The sequence below is a fragment of the Suncus etruscus genome, chromosome 4 (assembly GCF_024139225.1).
Source record: "Suncus etruscus isolate mSunEtr1 chromosome 4, mSunEtr1.pri.cur, whole genome shotgun sequence".
Lineage (NCBI taxonomy): Eukaryota > Metazoa > Chordata > Mammalia > Eulipotyphla > Soricidae > Suncus > Suncus etruscus.
In genome coordinates this window covers 104,382,024-104,404,267 of record NC_064851.1, presented here as the reverse complement: position 1 = coordinate 104,404,267, position 22,244 = coordinate 104,382,024, and the positions used below count along the sequence as shown (strand labels likewise).

The window sequence follows — 22,244 nt, the reverse complement described above, 5'->3', positions numbered from 1 at the left end:
ACAACTACAGTCATTAAGTACAGTATGTTCAATATTCTCATAAAAAGATATATGGCAAATTATTTTTTGTTTTGTTTTTTGGGGGGGGCACATCCAGCAGTGCTCAGGGGTTACTCCTCGCTCTGCTCTCCACTCTTGGGGCACAGGGGACCATATAGAATGCCTGGAATCAAATTCAGGTTGGTCAGATGCAAGGCAAACATCCTACCTGCTGCGTTATCACTCCAGCCCTATAGGTTGTTTTAACTATATAAAGAAATTAATGACTTTCTTCACACTCATGACAGGAGGGGGATGGAGTGGTTGGTGGATCTATATGAGGGAAGTTGCTTGCAGAAAATTCTGATAAATGATGTCATAGGGTCCCCAAACAACAAATAAATGTTAGAGCCAGGAGAGAGAACACAACAGATAGACCATTTGCCTGACATGAGGCCAACCCAGGCTCAATCTCTGGCATCTCATATGGTTCCCTGAACACTGCCATGAGTTATTTCTGACTGCAGACCCAGGAGTAAGCCCTGAACACAATTGGGGTGTATGCTTCAAAAAACAAAATAAAACTAATTGGGAGTGTTTGCATCCCTCATTTTGCTATGGTCTTTGTAGACTTGCTAATTAATTTACACATTCAAAACAACTTTAAAAAGTCCTGCATGTATGGGGCCAGAGAAATGACACAGAGTGGTATGGCATCTGCCTTGCAGGCACTAGACAAGGAAGTACCACTGTTCAATACCCCCCAGAGTGCCATATGGTCCCCCAAGCAAGGAGCAATTCTGAGCACATAGCCAGGAGTAGCCCTTGAGTGTCACCAGGTGTGCCCCCCCCAAAAAACAGTTCTGCATATCAGTTAAAAATACAATTTTATAACTATTAGGAGAAACAATTTCACACCACTGGCTGAAATAAACAGATACGTATTAAGAAAAAAACTCCCCGGGGGCCGGGCAGTGGCGCTGGAGGTAAGGTGCCTGCCTTGCCTGCGCTAGCCTAGGGACGGACCGCGGTTCTATCCCCGGCATCCATATGGTCCCCCAAGAGCCAGGAGCAACTTCTGAGTGCATAGCCAGGAGTAACCCCTGAGCGTCACAGGGTGTGGCCCAAAAACCAAAAAAAAAAAAAAAAAGAAGAAAAAAACTCCAACACTTAATCTACAGTTGTGGAAATAAACCCTTCTGAGAAGTTTATCTTGGGAGTCATTTTGGAAAGCAGTGCTCATTTTAAAATGCCTGGCACTGTTCTTTCTTGTAGAACGTTTGTTTCCATGAAAGTTTGGTTCTGGGATGTCCACAATTTCCACAAACTCCCTCAGCTGAGTGTCCTCCAGCAACCCTGAGCTTCTTCTCCATCTATATCCCCCTTGTGAGTCCCTCCTCCCAAGATTCTCAGAAGGCCCCTCCTGTTCGACTTAGAAAATCCCTAACAAACAGTTTGGAAGAGATTCAAACTGGATGGAACTTTCTGGAACTGCACACTTGGTCAATTCCCCTTCTTGCCTTCCCTACCACAGCTTCTCTCCTGTGAACACCCCAATACCTTCCCCTGGGCTGCCCCATTCCTGCTCACCATGGTCAAGCTCCCTGCTCCACTCTGCCCAAGTCTGGGTTCCGCTCTAATCCAAGTGCTCTTTGCTCCTTATTCCTGCAGATCAGATTGTCTCCAGGACTCAGGAAAGAAGCCACTATTTCCCCTTTGCATGAGAAGCTTGATAATATAGGCTGTGGTTGGGTTCTTTCCTTTGCTTCCATCACTTCCACTCAGGAACTCCCCATTCCCCAATTGTCCTGTCTAATCCCATCCCCTGCTCAGGGGGAACTCACCCTCCCTAGTCCAGCACTAAACAACTTCACTCCAGGCCAGGAGATGGCTCCAATCACACCTCTCTGATCCTATCCAATGAAAAGTATGGGCTCCATCCCAGTGCTCAGGAAGGCCTCCCAGGCCTCCCAAAGTATTCACAAAGTTCACAGCAGGCTGACCCTAGTGCCTCAGATTTAAATGTGGTTTAAGGAGCATCAGTGGCCTTGCCACTTCATCTCTTTGTGGCTTTATCAGTGGTCTATCTTTCTCTCTCTTTCTCACTCTCCCTCTCTCTCTATCTCACACACACACAAACACACAAACATACACACATACACACACACTGTGTGTGTGTTCAAACTCAGCTGGCATGGCAGAGGCCATATCTCCATATCTCAAAGGTGCTTTTCCCACGGTAAGACTTTACCCACTGACCTCTGGATAGGTTGAATCCTGAGATTTCTCCCATATGTGAAAAACTTGACCCCAGAAATTATGGTATTTGGGGGAACATAATCCACTCTCTCCTCTAAAACCAAGGAAATCCTTTATTTCTTTTCTTTGTGCTTTTGCCCACCCCTCCCCCCAGTCTCACTCCTAGTAATACTGGGTAGAGGAAGAGTTGCTGATTGGGCTTTGTTTATGGAGGGTCACTTCTAAAAGATGGACTTGGGGGGTCCTATTATTGTGGGATTTCTCTCTGTTCTTCCTTCTAGGTAGTTTCTCTTTGTAAAAATCGAATTGAACATGACTGGTCAGGGAAAAAAAGGAACTAATTATGACTAATGCTGGAAGCTGTTTGAACTTGTCCACAAACACACCTACAGTGAACCAGGGGCACAGTTCACCCTTACTGAGGCTTCATAAACAGAGAGGGGCAGTCATATGTCTTGAGAGAGGTGAAGAGGGGAGACCAGTTAGGGGTACTAGTGCTAGGGACCCTAGGAGAGAAGTTCCCAGACAGGGTCGCATTCCCTGGAAGAGGAACTTTTCCCAGATGGTGGGTAGAAAACTAACTAGAGGGAGGAAAAACACTTTCAGATTTTATAACAACTCAAACTCAACACTTTCATTTTTTAATATTAATTGCTTTATTTAGGGACTGGAGTGGTGGCACGAAGTGGTAATGCATCTGCCTTGCTAGCGCTAGCGTAGGACAGAGCACAGTTCAATTCCCCTGTATTCTATATGGGTCTCCCAAGCCAGGAGCAATTTCTTAGCATATAGCCAGGAGTAACCCATGAGCATCACCGTGTGTGGCCCAAAATAATTACTTTATGTAAACAGTGTGGTTACACGTTGTTCATATTTCAGTTAGGTTTTTTCTCAGTTACAAAGTTGTTCATGATTGATTTTCAGTCCTACAATGTCCAACACCCTTTAGCACATTTCCAGCCACCAATATCCCCAGTTTCCCTCATGCCCTTCCCCCTGCCTGCCTCTGGGGCAGATATTTTTCTTCTCTCTCCTCCTCTCTTTCTCCCCTTTCTTGGCACTGTGGTTTGCAATATTTAGACTTCACTTCAAATCCCCAGTCATAATTTTCAAAACACCAAGTATCAATGGAATTTGAAATTCTTGTCACTTTTGATAAAGGGTAATTAACTTCTTTTTCAGAATAATTTAGAAAATACCCTCAGTCCAAACCTCTTACATATTAAAACTGGGAGACAGAGTGAGAGTACTGTGGGGAAATAATTTGCCCTGCACACAACCAACCCAATTTCAATCCCAGGCATCCCATATAATCCCTGAGAACTGCTAGGAGTAATCTCTGAGTACTAATCAAGAAGTGAGCTCTTAGCACCACTGAGTATAGCCAAAACAAAACAAACAAAAAAAATAGAAAAGCAAAAGTGAAAATTCTAAAAATGGTTTAGTATTTTTTATTAATTAGAAATCTATATAAGGGGGACCGAAGAGATAGCACAGTGGTGTTTGCCTTGCAAGCAGCTGATCCAGGACCAAAGGTGGTTGGTTCGAATCCCGGTGTCCCATATGGTCCCCCGTATCTGCCAGGAACTATTTCTGAGCAGACAGCCAGGAGTAACCCCTGAGCACAGAGGGGTGTGGCCCAAAAACCAAAAAATAAAAAAATAAAAAGAAATCTATATAAGGAAATTCTTTTTTGTTGTTTTGTTTTTGTTTGTTGGTCCCCCGTGCCTGCCAGGAGCTATTTCTGAGCAGACAGCCAGGAGTAACCCCTGAGCACTGCCGGGCGTGGCCCCCCAAAAAAAAACAGACAAAAAAAATCTATATAAGGAAATTCTTTTTTTCTTGTTTTGTTTTTGTTTGTTGGTTGGTTGGTTGGTTTTTGGTTTTTGTGTCATACCTGGCGGCTCTCAAGGGTTACTGCTGGCTATGGCTCTGTGCTCAGATATCTTTCCTGGCAGGCACGGTGACCATATGGGATGCCGGCTTTCAAACCATTGTTGGTCCTGGGTAAGCTGCTTGGAGGGCAGACCGCCCTTACCCCTACACTATCTCTCCAGCTGTTATATAAGGAAAAATTTTAAAGAAATTCCAAAAGATAATACCTAAAATGCACCCTTCCTCCTTATGAAGAAAATTTTAAATGAATTATGGTCAATTAAAATTTAAAATTCTTGGTGGGGCAGGAGAGCCAGGAGTAATCCCTGAGAGCTATCAGGTATAGACACCAAAAAGAAACAAAACAAAAATTATTGGGAATGTATTATAATATAAAGAAAATAATGTTTTGTTTGTTTGCTTGGTTTGGTTTTGGGGCCACATCCTGTCGCATGCAAGACAAACACCCTATTGCTTTGCTATAACTCTGGCCCTAAATGTGTGGACTTGTATCAGTTTTTGCAAACTGTCCATATAGTTTAAATCAGTTTTCTTAATTTACTTTTTTTGGGGGGGAGAGGGGGACACCCAGCAGTTGCTCAGGGTTTTCTCCTGGCCGTTGCACTTAATAATAGCTCTTGGCAGGCTTGGGGGAACCTAAGGCAAGCTGGGGATCAAACCCCATGTGCAAAGCAAAAGCCCGCTGTTGTGCTATTGATCCAGCCTTTAATGTATAACTTGTATAAGTTTTTTGCAAAGTGTTGGTATAGTATAAATCATGTTTCTTCTGTAGGTTGGACTCCTTGAGGAATGGGAGCAGTCCCTAAGCATATTTATTCCCTCACAACCTCTCTGCCTCCAGTTATAGTGAACCACATAGTAGATTAAAATGATCAAAATAATTTATATTTGGGGTTCCCTGTGTGACTGGGCACTTGAGCAGTGTTTATTTATTGGTTGTCTTTCATTGTTTGGGCTTATTTCTGACTCTGTGCTCAAGGATCACAATTGGTTCCCCTTGGGAGAGAACAACATGTGCTGATAGAGTTCGAACCTGGGTTGACTGCATTCAAGAAAAGTATCCTATCATTGCTCCAGTCCCGCAGTCTTTATTTATTTAATCTTTTGTCAAACTTTTTTTTTTTTTTTTTTTTTGGTTTTGGGTCACACCCCAGCGGTGCTCAGGGGTTTACTCCTGGCTGTCTGCTCAGAAGTAGCTCCTGGCAGGCACGGGGACCATATGGGACACTGGGATTCGTACCAATCACCTTAGGTCCTGGAGCGGCCGCTTGCAAGGCAAACACTGCTGTGCTATCTCTCCGGGCCCTTGTCAAACTTTTGACTGGGATCAAACCAGGTTTGTCCTGGGTCAGCAGCGTGCAGGAAAATGTCTTACCGCTGTGCTATCACTCCAGCCACAAGAAAATAATGTTGAATCTAAACATATGTATGGATATGGGTATTTTTAATAAGTATACACTTTTCTAAATTGTACACAATTTTAAGATCTGATATGTTGCTATCAGTTTTGATGGAATTAATGGTGAAACTTGATGGTGAGACGCTCCCCAATCATAGCAATGGTACAGCGGCCCTGCTCAAAACTTGAGTGGGTACAAGGTAATGGCAGAGAGTAGGGTGGGGTGATAAGGACAAACACACCAGCACCCAGACTGCAGAAAGTACCGGCTTTATTACCCCAACTGGGTTATACAGGAAGCAAACAAGGCAAGGAAGTGGACGAGGGACTTGCCATCAGCTCAGACAAGAGTCACGGAACACGCTATGGACGAGGAGCAAAGACCGAAGTAGGGCAGGAGCTTTCCCGAAAAGCTGCCATTGAGTGTGCAGAAGTGGGAGCAGTTAACCAAATTGTAAAAGGTAAGTTGTTCCAAGTCATAGTCCAGAAACACGCCCACCCGGGTTTGTGCCTGGTGCGAGTCCAAGATGACCCCAACGAGCTGCTGGAGTTGCCAGCAGCCATCACCCGGGGTCGGAGTTCCCACAGCATTTTGGGGGAACGACTCCTTGCACACCCCGAAGGAACACCTGCCCGAGCCTTGGATTTCTACCTGCCAGAAGTGCCGGCCCCCTTCAAAGCTCTGCATGCCCAAGATGGCTTCTAGGGAGGTGAAGGTCTTGGGGCAAGAGCCAGACGTGGATCCACCTGCTTTGTCGAGGCGATGAAAACTGACTGTTTTCCGGTCCTGGGAGACGCTGAGACTGGGGTGGGCAGTGTCAGGATCCAGAGTCAGATACACAGAAAATGGTCCTTGAGGTTGTGCAGGCCAGCGAAGTGTGGAGGCAACGGGAGAGCCGGGTTCCATAAACTGGTAGGAAAAGGTTGAGAGGGAGCTCCAGGCTGCCCCACTGGCGCCACTGCTTGTGCATGTGCCCAGCGCCCCTCAGCAGCACCAGGTCCGTCTCCAGCCGCAGACCAAGGATGTCTCTCAGCAGCGACTTGAGAGTGGAGCCAATGTCTGACAGCTGGGTTTGTCTATCAATGATCTTCTTGGAAAAATCCTGTCATTTGTCTCGATAGCCAGTTCTGAAGAACATCTTCCTCTATTTTCAAGAAACTCTTCAAGTGCTCAGACTCGCAGACTATATCATGCCTACTTTCTTCCACCTCCTCTCTCCATCCTTGTCCCTCCAACACCTGCCTTAGGAACATCGTTTCTGCCTCCTCCAGCTGCTTCCCCAGCTGCCCCAGGCAGTTCTTGAGCTTCTGCCTGTGATGAGCAGCAGCTTCTACAACGGGCATCAGATCATGGGCCTGGTGTTCAGGGGATTCACCGCACTGGGTACACAGCAGCTCCAGATCGTCCTCGCAGAACAGGCTCAGGGCCTGCTGGTGCCTCTCACAGAGGCCTCTGCCCTCCTCTTCTTCTCCCTCCTCTTCTTCCTCCTCTTCCACCAGCTCTGCGACCTTCAACCTCTTGCTGCGAAGCTGCTGGACCAGGTCAACCATGTTTCCCAGCTGCGTGTTCCTCTGGGGGTGACCGTGTGTGCAGGGATGCAGGCACACTGGGCAGGGCAGGACGTCCTGAAGGTGCTCCCAGCGCTGCTGCAGACATGAGGCACAGCAATTGTGGCCACATTCTAGGGTTATGGGCTCCTGTAGGAAATCCCGGCAAACGGGGCAGCGTGTCTCTGCATGCAACTCAGCCAGGGAGGCCGCCAGTGCCATGGCTGCGCCTGTTCCCAGGGGCGGGAGGGTAAAGGCAGGGGCATGCCCGGAACTTGCAGCGGCGGAAGAAGAAGGGAAATTGCAGCTCTGACCTCTACTGTTCTGGGCCCTTCTCAGCTTCTGAAGGGCCTGAAGGGGAAGCTGCAGTTTGTCCTCTTTGTTGGTAGGAAGCACCACTTCTTGGAGAGATGGAAACCTAAAACAATGTTGGGATAGAAGTACAAAATTTAGATAGTGGAAAAACTGATATATCCATGAGTTCCCAAGAAAATGACAGATTTTAAGCAAAGGATCGATGTAGAAACTCTTACATATAATAGTTGCTCATGTTTCTGTCTAAATTCTAATACATAAATTTTTCAATTGAAAGAACTTGGATAAGTGGGAGTCTGGTGTTTTACATTTTAAGTGTATGTGGTGTGGGTTGGAGCCCTCCTCTGGCAGGGGGAGAAATAAAAATTAAACAATAAAGAAGCCTGATGTTTTAAAATCATTCATATAAAAATGGTTTTTACATGTTAGCAAATTCTTTCATCCAGGGTACATAATATGTACATCCTTGCCACTAGCAGAAATGTCTCTGACAACCCATTTATTAGATGGTCTTTCCATTTGAGGGGCAGGCTGGGGGTGAGAATAATAACATTCCTGGAACACCTAGAATTTTGATTATGAGCACAAAATCTGCATTGTTGAACAGGTAAAATGGGAAATGCATGAAACATGCACATAAAAAACATTCCGGTCAACCCTTGATCTACAATTATATAAACACATATTAATGCCTTCCCCTATACTTGCTCCTGAGAACCCACAATATCTTTAGCTCTGTTCACCACAAACTCTCCTGCAAAGGTGCCCTGGGTGTTCTTCTTTGTTCTCTCTGAAGCATCCCACTTTGCTCACTCCCTGTTACCTCCACCCTGCGATTTTTATCCCAGCTCACCTAGATCCAGTGATGCGCTCAAGCCTAGGCTGGGACTGTCTCCAAAGCCAGGGGTGCTCTTTTGCTCCTTCTTTCCTCAGAGCCCACAGGAGTGGAGCATTCAGAAGCAGCAAGGGCTTGCCCAGCTCCTGCACTGGACTAGACCTTTATAGCAAGATGGGTGGGTCCTTTTCCTCCCACCCTATTGGTCAGAAGCTAATCTCATCAGAGTCCAAGCCTCTCTGGTCCCATCACTGCAGGGTGGGGACTTGCCCACCTGACTTGTCTCCACTTCATCTCCTTTCTCAAAGTGGGCAGAAATCTCTGCTTATCTTTCTGTTTTCCATCTTGACTCAGAAAGGTCCAACCAAACCAAGGATGAAAGCCTCTAGAAGGACTCCGCCCATTTCCGGAGTGTATGTGGTGTGGGTTGGAGCCCTCCTCTGGCAGGGGGAGAAATAAAAATTAAACAATAAAGAAGCCTGATGTTTTGAAATCATTCATATAAAAATGGTTTTTACATGTTAGCAAATTCTTTCATCCAGGGTACATAATATGTACATGCTTGCCACTAGCAGAAATGTCTCTGACAACCCATTTATTAGATGGTCTTTCCATTTGAGGGGCAGACTGTGGGCGAGAATAATAACATTCCTGAAATACTTATCTGATTCTTTTTTTTTCTCCAGGTTATTACTTTTCTCTTCTTCAAACAAAACCCGCATAACTTGAACTATCTAGTCCAGCCTCCCAACTGGGGGGAGGGGAATAAAGGAGGGTCCTAAGACCAAATAGGTGTAAGACCACTAAGTAGTAAGCTAGGCACAGAGTGGACCACTTATTCTAGCAACCCTGGGTGTAAGGGAAAGAGGTTATGGAAAGAAGGACGGGAACGGAGGTGGAGGGAGGACAATTCGGTGATGGGAATTACCCTGATTTTATGTTAATATGTACCTAAAATATTATTGTCAACGATATGACTATGATTAAAATAAAATTATATTTAATAAAAAAAGAATCGTTCAACCAAGTGTCTTTAATAAGCTTTCTCTCTCTCTCTCTCTCTCTCTCTCTCTCTCTCTCTCTCTCTCTCTCTCTCTCTCACACACACACACACACAAAACAGGCATCTGTGTCTCTTTTTTTTGGGGGGGGGGCACACCCAGCTGTGCTCAGGGGTTACTTCTGGCTGTCCTGCTCAGAAATAGCTCCTGGCAGGCACAGGGGACCATATGGGACACTGGGATTTGAACCAACCACCTTTGGTCCTGGATCAGCTGCTTGCAAGTCAAAACGCCACTGTGCTATCTCTCCGGGCCCTCTCTTTTTTCTTTTTTCTCTTTTTTTTTCCGCTCTCTTTTATTTTTTTCTTTTGTTTTGTTTTGTTTTTTGTTTTTTGCGTCACAACAGTCAGTGCTCAGGGGTTACTCTAGGCTCCAGACTCAGAAATTGCTCCTGGCAGCCTCAGAGGACCATGGGACGCTGGGATTCAAACCAATGACCTTCTTCTTGAAAGGCAAACGCCCTTACCTCCATGTTATTTCTCTAGCCCCCCTTTTTTTCTATATTCATAAACTAATATGTGCTTTTCAAACTCTATAGGCTCCTCTAACCTCAGACTGACTCAGGAGCTTCAGTCTCTCAGCTCTGCCCCTGGGGATTATCAGGAGCTAAGAAAGGTAGGGTAGGGCTGTTAACTGCCAATCACAGGGCAGATATAGGAACAATTCACCTGAGTACAGCCCACTTGCCCAGGAAACCTCAAAATATAGCTGATAGAATTGTCCTGGGAGCTTCTGAATCTTTGTGAATTCTTGGATCATATTCGAACTGTTCTTTTTATCCTTTATGAGCCTTTAGATTCATCACTTTAATATGTGTCCCTGCTTAAGAAAACTACTGTGACATAAATACCATTTTTTTAGGTGTGTCATTGTAAGAATATCCACTCCTCTTGCAACTCCTGTTTCTTCCCTGAGTATAGTTGAACAAAAAATAAATACAGTCAAAAAAAAATAAATAAATACAGTCTAGAAGATAGTATAGCAGGTAAGATGCTTGCCTGCACCTGGCAACAATTTTAACCCTGGCACTGGATATGATCCAACATAAAATATTAAATATAATGTTTATATAAATATAATTAGGGGTTGGAGAGGTGGCGCAAGCAGGTAAGCCATCTGCCTTGTTCACGCTGGCCTATGTTGGACCCTGGTTCAATCCCCCGGCATCCCATGTGGTCTCCCAAGGCAGGAGCGATTTCTGAGCACATAGCTAGGAGAATTCCCTGAGTGTCACCAGGGTGTGACCCCAAAAACCAAAAAAAAAGAAAATCATATAAATATATACATAAATTATGTATAAACCATATATTATTAAATGTAAAATAATATACAATTGCATATATTTATATAGAAATAAAATTATATAAATTATAGATGTATGTGTATGGTATTTAAATGTATTTATGTATAAATAAAATAAAAATGAAGCATATAATATATAAATATACAGAATATAAGTATAATTTATATTTATTAATATATAGTTTTAAATTTAGTATATATTATATTTATGAATTATATAAATATTTATAGAATATATAAATATAAATCCAACATAAAAGGTTAAATATAGGGGCCAGATAGATAGCACAGTGGTAGGGCATTTGCCTTTTATGCAGCTAACCCAGGATGGACTTGAGATCAAACCCCAGCCTCTCATATTGTGCCCCAAGCCAGGATCAATTTCTGAGCAAATAGCCAGGAGTAACCCCTGAGCACGCAATACCAAAAAACAAAACAAAAAGCTTAAAAAAGGAGGTATAGTTCAATGGGTAGGACATTTGATCTCTGCTATCCCTCAAACCTGCTAGGTATAACCAAAAATAAAAAAATTAAACAATAAATATAATTATATATAAATGAAGTAAAAATCTTACCAGTAAAATAATGTCCCCAGGGCTTTTATTTGCAGTTCAATGACAGCCTTACTCCCAGTCCTGAGGAATGTGGCTTATACTATTTAGTGTGAGTGTACTTGTACATCCCACAGAGGTCTTCTTACTCCCAACAGTAGCTTGATTTTCTTCATTATCCTCTTCCACATTCTTCATCAGATTCATCTGGACTACTTTACAATTTTGCTAATAAATCACCCACGGTAAATATTTCATTTCCCTTTCCTGCTCTCCAGATCAGCACAAAAAAATTAAACCCAACACATCTTGTCTAAATTGGATAAATCTTCAGCATATTTTGTAGACTCAGTACTTTTTCAGGGGAGCACCACCTGGCAGTGCTCAGGTATTCCTCCTGGCTCAATGTTCAAAGATCATGCCTGGAGGTGCTCAGGAGACCATATGCTGGAGATCAAAACTGAGTCATCACCCTGCAAGGCAAATGTCCTACCTTCTATGCTATCAGTTATCCTTAGGTCATAGCTATCAAAAATTATGCCAGTGGTTCCTCAATTCCATAACAAATAAAATCTTTTCTTGTAGGAAACTGTGTAGATTGTTTGCCTTGTAAGCTGCCTATTCAGGTTTGATCCCAGCAGCCCTATCTTCCCAAGGGCCTGCCTTGAGTAATTTTTGAGCTCAGAGCTTGGAGTAATCCCTGAGTATTTCTGGGTCTGGCCCAAATAACAAAACAGGGGCCAGAGAGATAGCATGAAGGTAAGGCATTTGCCTTGCATGCAGAAGGACAGTGGTTCGAATCCCGGCATCCCATGTAGTTCCCCGAGCCTGCCAGGAGCGATTTCTGAGCATAGAGCTTGACACTGCTGGTGTGGACCCAAAAACCAAAACAAAAAACAAAACAAAACAAAGAAAAAAACAAAAAAGAAAACAGATAACAAAACAGACAGATAAAAAATAAAGAGGAAAGAAAGAAAAGCTAGGAAAAGAAAGAAGGAAAGAAAGAAAGAAAGAAAGAAAGAAGAGAAAGAAAGAAAGAAAGAAAGAAAGAAGAGAAAGAAAGAAAGAAAGAAAGAAAGAAAGAAAGAAAGAAAGAAAGAAAGAAAGAAAGAAAGAAAGAAAGAAAGAAAGAAAGAAAGAAAGAAAGAAAGAAAGAAAGAAAGAAAGAAAGAAAGAAAGAAAGAAAGAAAGAAAGAAAGAAGAAAGAAGAGAAAGAAAGAAAGAAAGAAAGAAAGAAAGAAAGAAAGAAAGAAAGAAAGAAAGAAAGAAAGAAAGAAAGAAAGAGGGGCCGGGCGGTGGCGGTGGCGCTGGAGGTAAGGTGCCTGCCTTGCCTGCACTAGCCTAGGACGAATCTCGGTTCGATCCCCCGGTGTCCCATATGGTCCCCCAAGAAGCCAGGAGCAACTTCTGAGCGCATAGCCAGGAGTAACCCCTGAGCGTCACAGGGTGTGGCCCAAAAACCAAAAAAAAAAAATAAATAAATAAAAAATAAATAAAAGTTTAAAAAAAAAGAAAAAGAAAAAGAAAAAAAGGGGCCGGGTAGGTGGCGCTGGAGGTAAGGTGTCTGCCTTGCAAGCGCTAGCCAAGGAAGGACTGCGGGCGGTTCGATCCCCCGGCGTCCCATATGGTCCCCCCAAGCCAGGGGCGATTTCTGAGCACATAGCCAGGAGTAACCCCTGAGCGTCAAATGGGTGTGGCCCAAAAAACCAAAAAAAAAAAAAAAAAAAAAAAGAAAAGGAAGGAAGGAAGGAGAGAGGAAGGAAGGAAGGAAGGAGGAAGGAAGGAAGGAAGAGGAAGGAAGGAAGGGAAGGGAGAGAGGGAGGGAGGGAGGAAAAGGAAAAGGAAATGAAAAAAAGGAAGGAGGAAGAAGGAAGGAAGGAAGAGGGGGAAGGGAAGGATAGTAGGGAGGGAAGGGAGGGAGGGAGGGAGGAGGAGGGAGATGAGGGAAGAGATGAAGAGAGAAGAAAGAAAGAAAAGAAAGAAAGACAGAAAGAAAGAAGAAAGAAGAAAGAAAGAAAGAAAGAAAGAAAGGAAGGAAGGAAGAAGGAAGGAAGGAAGGAAGGAAGGAAGGAAGGAAGGAAGGAAGGATGGAAGGAAGGAAGGAAGGAAGGAAGGAAGGAAGGAAGGAAGGAAGGAAGGAAGGAAGGAAGGATGGAAGGAAGGAAGAAGAAAAAAGAAAGAAGAAAGGAAAGGAAGGAAGAACAAAAAACAAAAAGAAAAAGAAGAAAGAAAATGAAGAAAGAGAAATCAAGAAAAATAAAGAAGAGAAGAAAGAAATCAAGAAAGAAAGATAGGAAGGAAATAAACATTATAAATTGACAACGGAACTAAAAGAACTCTAAAAAAAAGATAAAATTTGTTTGGCTCTAAATTTGAACACCATATTGAGCAAGATGATCAGCATCTAAGAAAAACCCAAATTTTCCCATGTCAAAATTAATCCATTTTTCAAATTCCATGAAAAATTTATCAGTGTTTTGTTCTACATCCTTTAAGAATGCCATTAAAGCTTTGATAAAGATTATGATCACTCTTTGAATAGGATGGTTATTTTAACACTAAATTTTCTACCTGTGAGCAAGAAACATTTTTCCATTTTCTCAATTGAGTCCTTCTCTTAGCAATGACAGAGTTTTGATGTGTAAATCTTTTACTTTATTATAAAATTTGATTCCTAGTTACTTGATTTATTTATATTATTAGTTAGTTAGTGGGCCACACCTGATTGTGCTCAGGGGTTACTCCTAGCTCGGCACTCAAGGATTATTGCTGGAGAAACTCTGAGGATTCTATGGCTCCAGAGGTTGAACCCAGGTCAGCCATATGCAAAGCAAGTTCCTTTCCCACTTACTATCCTTTGTTAGCTTACACCTTACTTTACCCCCCCAACCAAATCATGGCTGGTTTCTTTATATCTGTTTGTTTACCACTTAGTTTCACCCAAAACAAATTTGTCTTATAGAGAAACCTGGACAGAACAGGCCCAGGAAAGCAGGTGCTATCTGCCCTGACTCTGTCCTTACAACCCCACCTGAGGGTGGTATCTGTATTCAATAAAAACTGTTCTGACAGGTATCTGTGTAGAGACACTTAGTAGAAGACTGCCAGACTACACGTGTTTCATCCTCAGCATGGTTTGGATTATTTCTTGAGTGACCCTGCTTAAGACTCGTTCATCTGGGTTGGAAATTTAGCACATGGAGTGATTTTACAATTCTTCACCCCCTACTTGATTTTTGTTTTGTTTTGGGTGGGATTTGGGCCACATAAGCAGCACCCAGGCATGACTCCTAGCTCTGCACTCAGAAATCACGCCTGGTAGGCCCAGGGGCCACTACGGTTATGCCAGGAATCAAACCCAGATTGGCTACATGCAAGGCAAATGCCCTCCCTGCTGTGCTAGTGTGCTAGAAGCTACTTGATATTTTTTTGTTGTGACTATACCTGAGAAGATTTCTTGATTTATTTTTGTTTCAGATATTGCTTTCATATAAATTTGAGAAATAGTTTTATCTATTTTATGGTCTGTATTAGTTTATTTCTTTTAATAAATCTTAGGGTAGCTCTTGGCATTTTGTACAAGTAGTTCTGGATTCTTCCCCATGAACTGTCCTTATTCATCAGTGCATGTCATTTCTTCATTTGTCATTGTGCTGGTGCTGTGCTAGGGCCAGAGGTGAGGTCTGTGCTCAGTTAGGTAAAAGGAGTTAACTGAACATTGAAAACCCAGGTGTATTCAAGATTCTGTGTATGGATGAACTTGGTCATTGCCAAAATAGTTGGTGCTGAGTGTCCTCCAGCAGGTAAGTACAGAAAGGAAGCATCCTGTTGAAAACCCAAGGTATATAGTCCCTACTGCCTCTTTCCTATGGTGTGTCAAGTCAACTGCAGTCAGGTCATGACTGGGAGCTCCAGGCTTCAGCTCAGTACCAAGCTGGCTGGCACATCTACTGGCCATTCACCTTTGCAATCCCCTGAGTGCCCTGAGCTGACATGTGAAATGTTTTATACGATGAGAGTTGGAGTGTTTGCAAGGTCATGGCGCCAAGTTCAAGCAAGCCCAAATAAGGTCAACATACACTCACAACTCAGTTCTGTTGCCACAACACAGCAAAAGAGGATGTGAGGCTGCAGTGCAGAAATAAGAGGCAAGGCCACTCGGGTGTTGTAGAGAAGAGGACCAGATGGGCAGGGGTAAAGATTGGGAGAACTTTTTGCAGGGACTTGCTCATGGGACACTCCCAAAACTCCATTGAGAACATCTGACTTTCCTCATATCTTCATTTGTGTGAAGACAAATCCCCAGCAGTCACACATCAGACAATACTGTTACTCTAATCCCAGCACTCAGCTTTGTGGTAACAGGTATAATCATTTTCTACTTTTTCTTTTTTTTTTCTTTTGTTGATGTTTGGGTCACACAAGGCTGCGTTCAGGGGTTACTCCTGGCTCTACACTCAGAAATTGCTCCTGACAGGCTCAGAGGACCATATGGGATGCTGGAATTCACACCACCGGTTTTGCATGCAAGGCAAATGCCCAACCTCCATGCTATCTCTCTGGCCACAACAGGCATAATCTTTTGTTTGTTTGTTTTGTTTTGTTTTTGGACCACACCCGGAGGTGCTCAGGGGTTACTCCTGGCTGTCTGCTCAGAAATAGCTTCTGGCAGGCACGGGGGACCTTATGGGACACCGGGATTCGAACCAACCACCTTTGGTCCTAAATAGGCTGCTTGCAAGGCAAATGCCGCTGTACTATCTCTCTGGGCCCAGGCATAATCTTAATCAATCACACTGAGACAGTCTAAAGTGGGCAAACAAAAAAAGGTCTTTATTTACACCATTTAATCAGAATATTTGCTCTAAGCTAAGCAAGCCCCCTAAACCAAGATCAGGGTTCCAAGAGTGTCTTTGTAGATCAATACTAAAAGCTTATTATTAATTGCTATTATGATCAAATCTATCCTGGCAGGCTTGGGGGAGACCATATGTGATGCTGATGATCAATTCCAGGTCTGGCCCATGTCACCATGTGAAAGGCAAACACATTACATTGTGCTATCTCTTCAGCCACAGAATATCTTTTTTTTTTATCAATCACTTTATAAAAACATGGTCATTAAAAGGTCTTTCATAGGGGCCAGAGTGATAGCACAGCAGTAGGGCATATGCCTTGCAGGTGGCTGATCTAGGACAGATCTTGGTTCTATCCCCAGCGTACCATATGGTCCTGTGAGCTAGGAGCAATTTCTGAATGCATAGCCAGGAGTAACCCCTGATCATCTCAGGGTGTGGCCCAAATAACAAACAGAAAGAGCTTTCATAATCCAATTTGGTGTTTGTTTGGGTTTTTGTTTTTTCACAATTGCGAGGTTGTTCATGATTGAGTTTCAGTCATCCAATGTCCAACACCTTTCTCCAATGCATGTCACAAATCTAGGAGAACCTCAAAAATACAGACACTACATTTCCAACTGAACAGATACTCAGGAAACAGCACATCAGCAAAGCATCTGGCACCCACCCCTGACACTGCTCATGGAGAGTGACTTGGAGGAGCATCTTATGGAGAAATAGAGCAGAAGGGACCCCGTGAGCGAGTTGGCAATTGTTTGGAAGTGGCATCTGTTTCTCATTGTTGTAAGAGGTGACTTTTTTCAACTTATGATCCAGAAAAATGCCAACGTGGAGGTTGCCAATGGACAAGGGAAGAGAGTCTTACTAATGGCTGGGCACCAGGTGACAGGAAGGATACCCTGAGTGTGGGTGAATAACCCTGAGGACATAACCTTCCCAGCACTGCTCAGGACAAGAGTAGATTCTTGACTTACAACGTACCCAGATGGGGTGAAGGGGAGAGAGTGGGGGTGCAGAGAAAAAATTCACACACAACCAGACATCAAAGTGGAATTAAGTCTATTATCAGCAAACCCTACATTATAAGACCCAACCACAAGTCCCCAAGTGCTTCAACTTATACTTATTCCCACAGGACACTCAAGGATGAAGAGAAGGAAAAATCTCTGACAGAAAAATAAGGCACAAGTCTCTCGGTGAATGTGCCAGTGAGTGTGTGCAAGTGGGTCTTCTTGCTCATGTTGTAGAAGGAAATCTCCCCCAACTCGTAGTCCAGGAAGACCCCGAAGCAGGCGACAGCTGCTTTGCCCCGTGAGAGGCGGGGCAGGCTCAGGGACACGGTCACGGGCACCTGCCAGCAGCCATTGCGCGGGGTCTGCGCGGCCCCAGTGTCCCTGGAGAAGGCCTCGGTGCACACGCCCAAACACCAGACCCCCAAGCCTCGGATCTCCACCTGCCAGAAGTGCCGGCCGCCCCCGAAACCCGGGGCCCCCAGGACCGCCACGTGGGAGGTGAAGGCGCGGGGGCCTAAGACAGAGCTGGGCTGGGCGCCCACCTGGCAGTAGCTGGCGGTGGTCTGGCTGGCGATGCAGAGATCCGGGTGCGCACTCTCGGGGTCCAGCCTCAAGTGCACCTGGAACTTGGCCCTCATGTTGTTCAAGCCGATGTAGCTGGGGGGCAGAGAGGGACTCTCCTCTTTGTGCTCCCAGGAAGGGGCCTCAGGGAACCCCAAACTCTGGCACTGGCTCCAGGCCAGGCGCAGGGATCCAACGTCCTGGAGGAGGTGGGTGTCGTCTGCCTGCAAACAAGCCTTCTGCAGCGCCATGAGCAGCTCCTTCCTGGTGCAGGATTCCCTGGACAGCTGCTGTTTGGTTTTCAGCACGTGTCTATAAATACTGGCCCTTAGGTTCACCAGCTTCCTTCCCATGGAAGTTTCCTGTTTTTTCAAGAATTGCATCAAATGGCTGCCTTCTTGGGTCACATTTTGCTTCTGCAGTTTCAACTGGCCTTTCAGCTCGGTGAATTCGGCATCGTTCCTTTCCAAGGCCCTCACTGCCTCCTCCAGCTGCTCTCCCAGCTGCCATAGGCAACTCTTGAGGTTCGCCCTGTGATGAGCAGCAGCTTCTGCAATGGAAGTCAGGAAGTGGGCCTGGTGGTCAGGGGAAGCCGCGCACTGGCCACACAGCAGCTCCAGGTCGTCCTCGCAAAACAGGCTCAGGGCCTGCTGGTGCCTCTCACAGCGGCCTCTGCCCTCTTCTTCCTCTTCCTCTTCATTTTCTTCCTGCTTCTTCTCACTGTTCTCCCTCATGCACAGAATCTGCTGGACCAGGTCAATCATGTCCCCCAGCTGCGTGTTCTTCTGGGGGTGCCCATCTGTGCAGGGGTGCAGGCACACGGGGCAGGGCAGGACGTCGTGCAGATGCTCCCAGCGCTGCTGCAGGCATGAACCACAGCAGTTGTGGCCACATTCCAGGGTCACAGGCTCCTGCAGGAAATCGTGGCACACGGGGCAGCAGGCCTCTGCGCGCAGCTCAGCCAGGGAGGCCGCCAGGGCCATGGTCACACCTGCTACCACGGGCAAAGGCAAGCCCGGGACTATGTAGCAGGAGCAGGTTGTTGCAGCTCTGACCTCTGCTGCTCTGGGTTCTTCCCAGTCTTTTGCAGGGCCTGGAGGGGAAGCTGCAGTTAGTCCTCTAGTCGGTAGGCGGCACCACTCCAAGGAGAGTTGGAAACCTAAGGCAATGTTGGGATAGAAATGAAAATACAGATTATGGAAAACGCATAAAAACCACTAGTTCCCCTGAAAATGACAGATATTAAACAGAGGATCAATGTCTAAACTCTTACTTATGCTAGTTGCCCATTATCCTGTACTCTGTCATAGAGTTGGGTACAAACTTGCCCTGACTTGTTTGACACCCCATTTGTGTCTTTAGCTCCAAGGTCCTCCCCACCCTGGTGGTAGCTTGCAGCTCACCTGGATCCTGTGATTTCTCCCCACTGTCAGGTGTGGGTTCCGAGCTGGGTCCAAGGCAGGGAGGATTGTGCACCCCTCCTGCGGGCTCAGGGCTCAGGGCAGAAGGCCTTAGGCCAATCCACCAGCTCCTGAGATGCAATGGAGTGAGGATGGAACTCAGAGGGTTTTATAGACCTTAGGGTGGGTCCTTTCCTCTCCCATTGGTCAGATTCCAACATGCATTCTTTCCAGGGAATTGAATGGCTCCTGGAGGCACACCCTGATCCTTTAATTTGCATAGGATGGGGGTTTCCTTGGCCCTGCCTCTACCTCCCTAATCCTCTCAACTTCCACAGGAATTGGGAATCCCACCTGTTTCTTTTAGTCAGGGCTTCATTCTTGACTGTCAGCTATTAAATGGGTCTTTCTCCAATTTGTAATACATAGGTTTCAAATGGGAAATGATGTATAGGGTTCTGTGGAATGTATTGTAGGTTTCTGTGGAAATCCTGCTGTACCACTTGGCATTTTCTATTTTGTTTGTTTGTTTTTGTTTGGGACCACACCAGGCAGTACACAGAGGTTACTCCTGGTTCTGCCCTCAGGTATCACTCCTGACTGGTACTGGGAGCCATATGGGCTGCCAGTAATACAATCCAGGTCGTTCCTGGGTCAGCTGCGTGCAAGGCAAATGCCCTCTGCTGTGCCATCACTCCAGCCCTGCCACTTGAACACCAGGTATGAACAGAGATTCCTCCCAACAACCAGTATCCGTAGAAAACCAAGGTTGAGCCAGAAAAATTAGTGATTAATTAAGGCAACTATATAAAGGAATGACTGTTCTGTTAGTGTTTGTAATTTCTATATAAACTGCTTGAAGATTTGACTCAGGGTCCTTTCAAAGACTCCCCTACTGGGATGAGGCTCGGATCTTGGTTAATCAAATAAACTCCCTTTTGCACCTTGCATTATAGGTCACCTTTGACTCTCTGTGCTGGCTGTCAACTCAAACACTAACAATCCAACTATTCTAGAGATTCCACTAACTAATAATTTGATTTTGCCTCTTTTTTTTAACCTTAAGCAATTAAAAATGTCTAAATAAGGACTGGAAGGGGTTTTGGTTTTGGTTTTGGTTTTGGTTTTAGTTTTGGGGGAGGGGTTGTATAGGGGCAATATCTAGTGGTGTTCAGATATTAATCCTGGATCTCTCTTCAGTCATCACTCCTGGCTAGTTCTACCTTATGGGATGTCAGTGATGGAATCCTAGATTGCTGCATGCAAGGCAAATACCCTACCCACTGTGTTATGAAATTTTTTAGATTAGCACACTAGTACACATTTTGGGTGAAAATATAGTTTAACCTTTCAATGCAAAACAAAATGCTCTGGGCCCGGAGAGAAAGCACAGCAGCATTTGCCTTGAAAGCAGCCTATTTAGGACCAAAGGTGTTTGGTTGGAATCCCGGTGTCCCATATGGTCCCCTGTGCCTGCCAGGAGCTATTTCTGAGCAGACAGCCAGGAGTAACCCCTGAGTACCGCCGGGTGTGGCCCAAAAACCAAAAACTTAAAAAAAAAAATAATGCTCTTTGAAGGGCTGGAGTAAAGCACAGTGGTAGGACATGTGACTTGCATTGGGCCAACCCAGCAAGGGCTCTGATTCGATCCTCTGCATCCCATATGGTCCCCAGAGCCTGGCAGGAGCAATTTCTAAGTACAGCATCAGGAGTAACACCTAACACCAACAGGTTTGCCCCACCCCCAAAATATACCCCACAAAAACAAAAACAAAATCTCTTTTATTAGCTTAATTACCATATTCAAATTATATTGGTCTAGAACTGAACTAAAAACCTTTCAGGTGTCACTGTAATTTATTTACGAAAAGGAAGTCATTGGGTGTCAGAGAAACAATACAGAAACCATGCATGCAGCTGACCCCATTGCTATTCTAGTTGTATTCACATATTGTTCCCCCAAGAATAGCCAGAAGTGTCATCTGAGCAAAGAATTCAGAGTAAGGGACCAGAGAGATATCACAGTGGTAAGGGTGTTTGCCTTGAGCAGGACAGAACTAGGTTCTATTCCTGGCATATCATATGAACCCCCTAGGCTGCCAGGAGCAACTTCTGAGCACAGAGCCAGGAATAACCCCAGGAGAACTACTGAATGTGGCAATAAACAAACAAAAAGTCAGGGCCAGCGTGGAAGCGCAAGGCATAAGGCATCTGCCTTGTGAGCACTAGCCTAAGATTCACCATGTTTCGATCCCCTGGAATCCCATGTGGAACCCAAGCCAGGAGCAATTTATGAGGGCATAGCAAGGAGTAACTCCTGAGTGTCACTGAGTATGGCCTCAGAACAACAAACAAACAAACAAACAAACAAAATGCTCTTCCTTTCTACATGTGCAAAAACCAGCCACAGTTTTAGCTGTCAGGTGTTGGGGGCACTTGCTTATTTACATCTTAGAGCTGAGCCCTGGACCTGCACAAATTCTTTAGGGGGTGTCCTAGATCCATCTGCCTATGGCTTGTGGATGTTCACTTCAGACCCCTCATCTTTAGCTCTTTTCCTGGCTTCCTTTCTCTCTGTGTTTACCTACAATAATGGCCCAGCAGCTTATGTAACCCCAGGCAACATAGGATGCCATTTGGGGTGCCCTCCTAACCCACCTTAACCCTAGCACCTAGATCATTTCCTCCTCTAACAGACACAAGAAGTCTGTCTTTCAGAAGGAAGTGATTCCAGTGGTTCTACATGTCCAGAATGTAGAGATAAGTGACCCTTACCCCAAGGAAGATGTCCTAGTTATTGGGGTGCTGGATCTGTTGAGAATTAGGTCACATTAGTATGTGAACAATTATAAATGTTCACATTGGTATAACTTTTTGTTTTCTTTAGAGCCTAGTTTTTTTTTAAGCACTTTATTTAAACATAGGAAGTTAAAGGGTTGTTCATAATACAGCTGGGTTTGTTTTTCCACAGTTAAAAAGTTGTTTATGGGGCCGGAGAGATAGCATGGAGGTAAGGCGTTTGCCTTTCATGCAGAAGGTCATCGGTTCAAATCCCGGTGTCCATGTGGTCTGTCAGGAGCAATTTCTGAGCCTGGAACCAAGAATAACCCCTGAGCACTGCTGGGTGTGACCCCCCAAAAAAACCACACACCCAAAAAAAAAGTTGTTTATGATTGAGTTTAGTCATATAAAATCCAACACCCATTCACCGAGGCAAATTTTCTGCCTTCAATGTCTTCCATGACTGCCTGCCCCTCCTCTCACTT

General features: G+C 44.8%; 2 protein-coding genes across 2 annotated transcripts; both read right to left on the bottom strand.

The window, feature by feature from the left end:
- Window positions 1–5,873: 5,873 nt before the first annotated feature.
- Window positions 5,874–7,303, bottom strand: LOC126007158 (tripartite motif-containing protein 75-like). Its single transcript, XM_049772638.1, has 3 exons — window positions 6,773–7,303; window positions 6,529–6,621; window positions 5,874–6,443 (listed from the first exon to the last, which is right to left on the bottom strand). The coding sequence occupies exons 1-3, from the start codon at window positions 7,301–7,303 to the stop codon at window positions 5,874–5,876; spliced, it is 1,194 nt and encodes a 397-aa protein (XP_049628595.1).
- Window positions 7,304–17,127: 9,824 nt separating this feature from the next.
- Window positions 17,128–18,561, bottom strand: LOC126007157 (tripartite motif-containing protein 75-like). The gene has a single exon (XM_049772637.1). It carries the CDS (start codon window positions 18,559–18,561, stop codon window positions 17,128–17,130), a length of 1,434 nt encoding a protein of 477 aa, XP_049628594.1.
- Window positions 18,562–22,244: the final 3,683 nt, after the last annotated feature.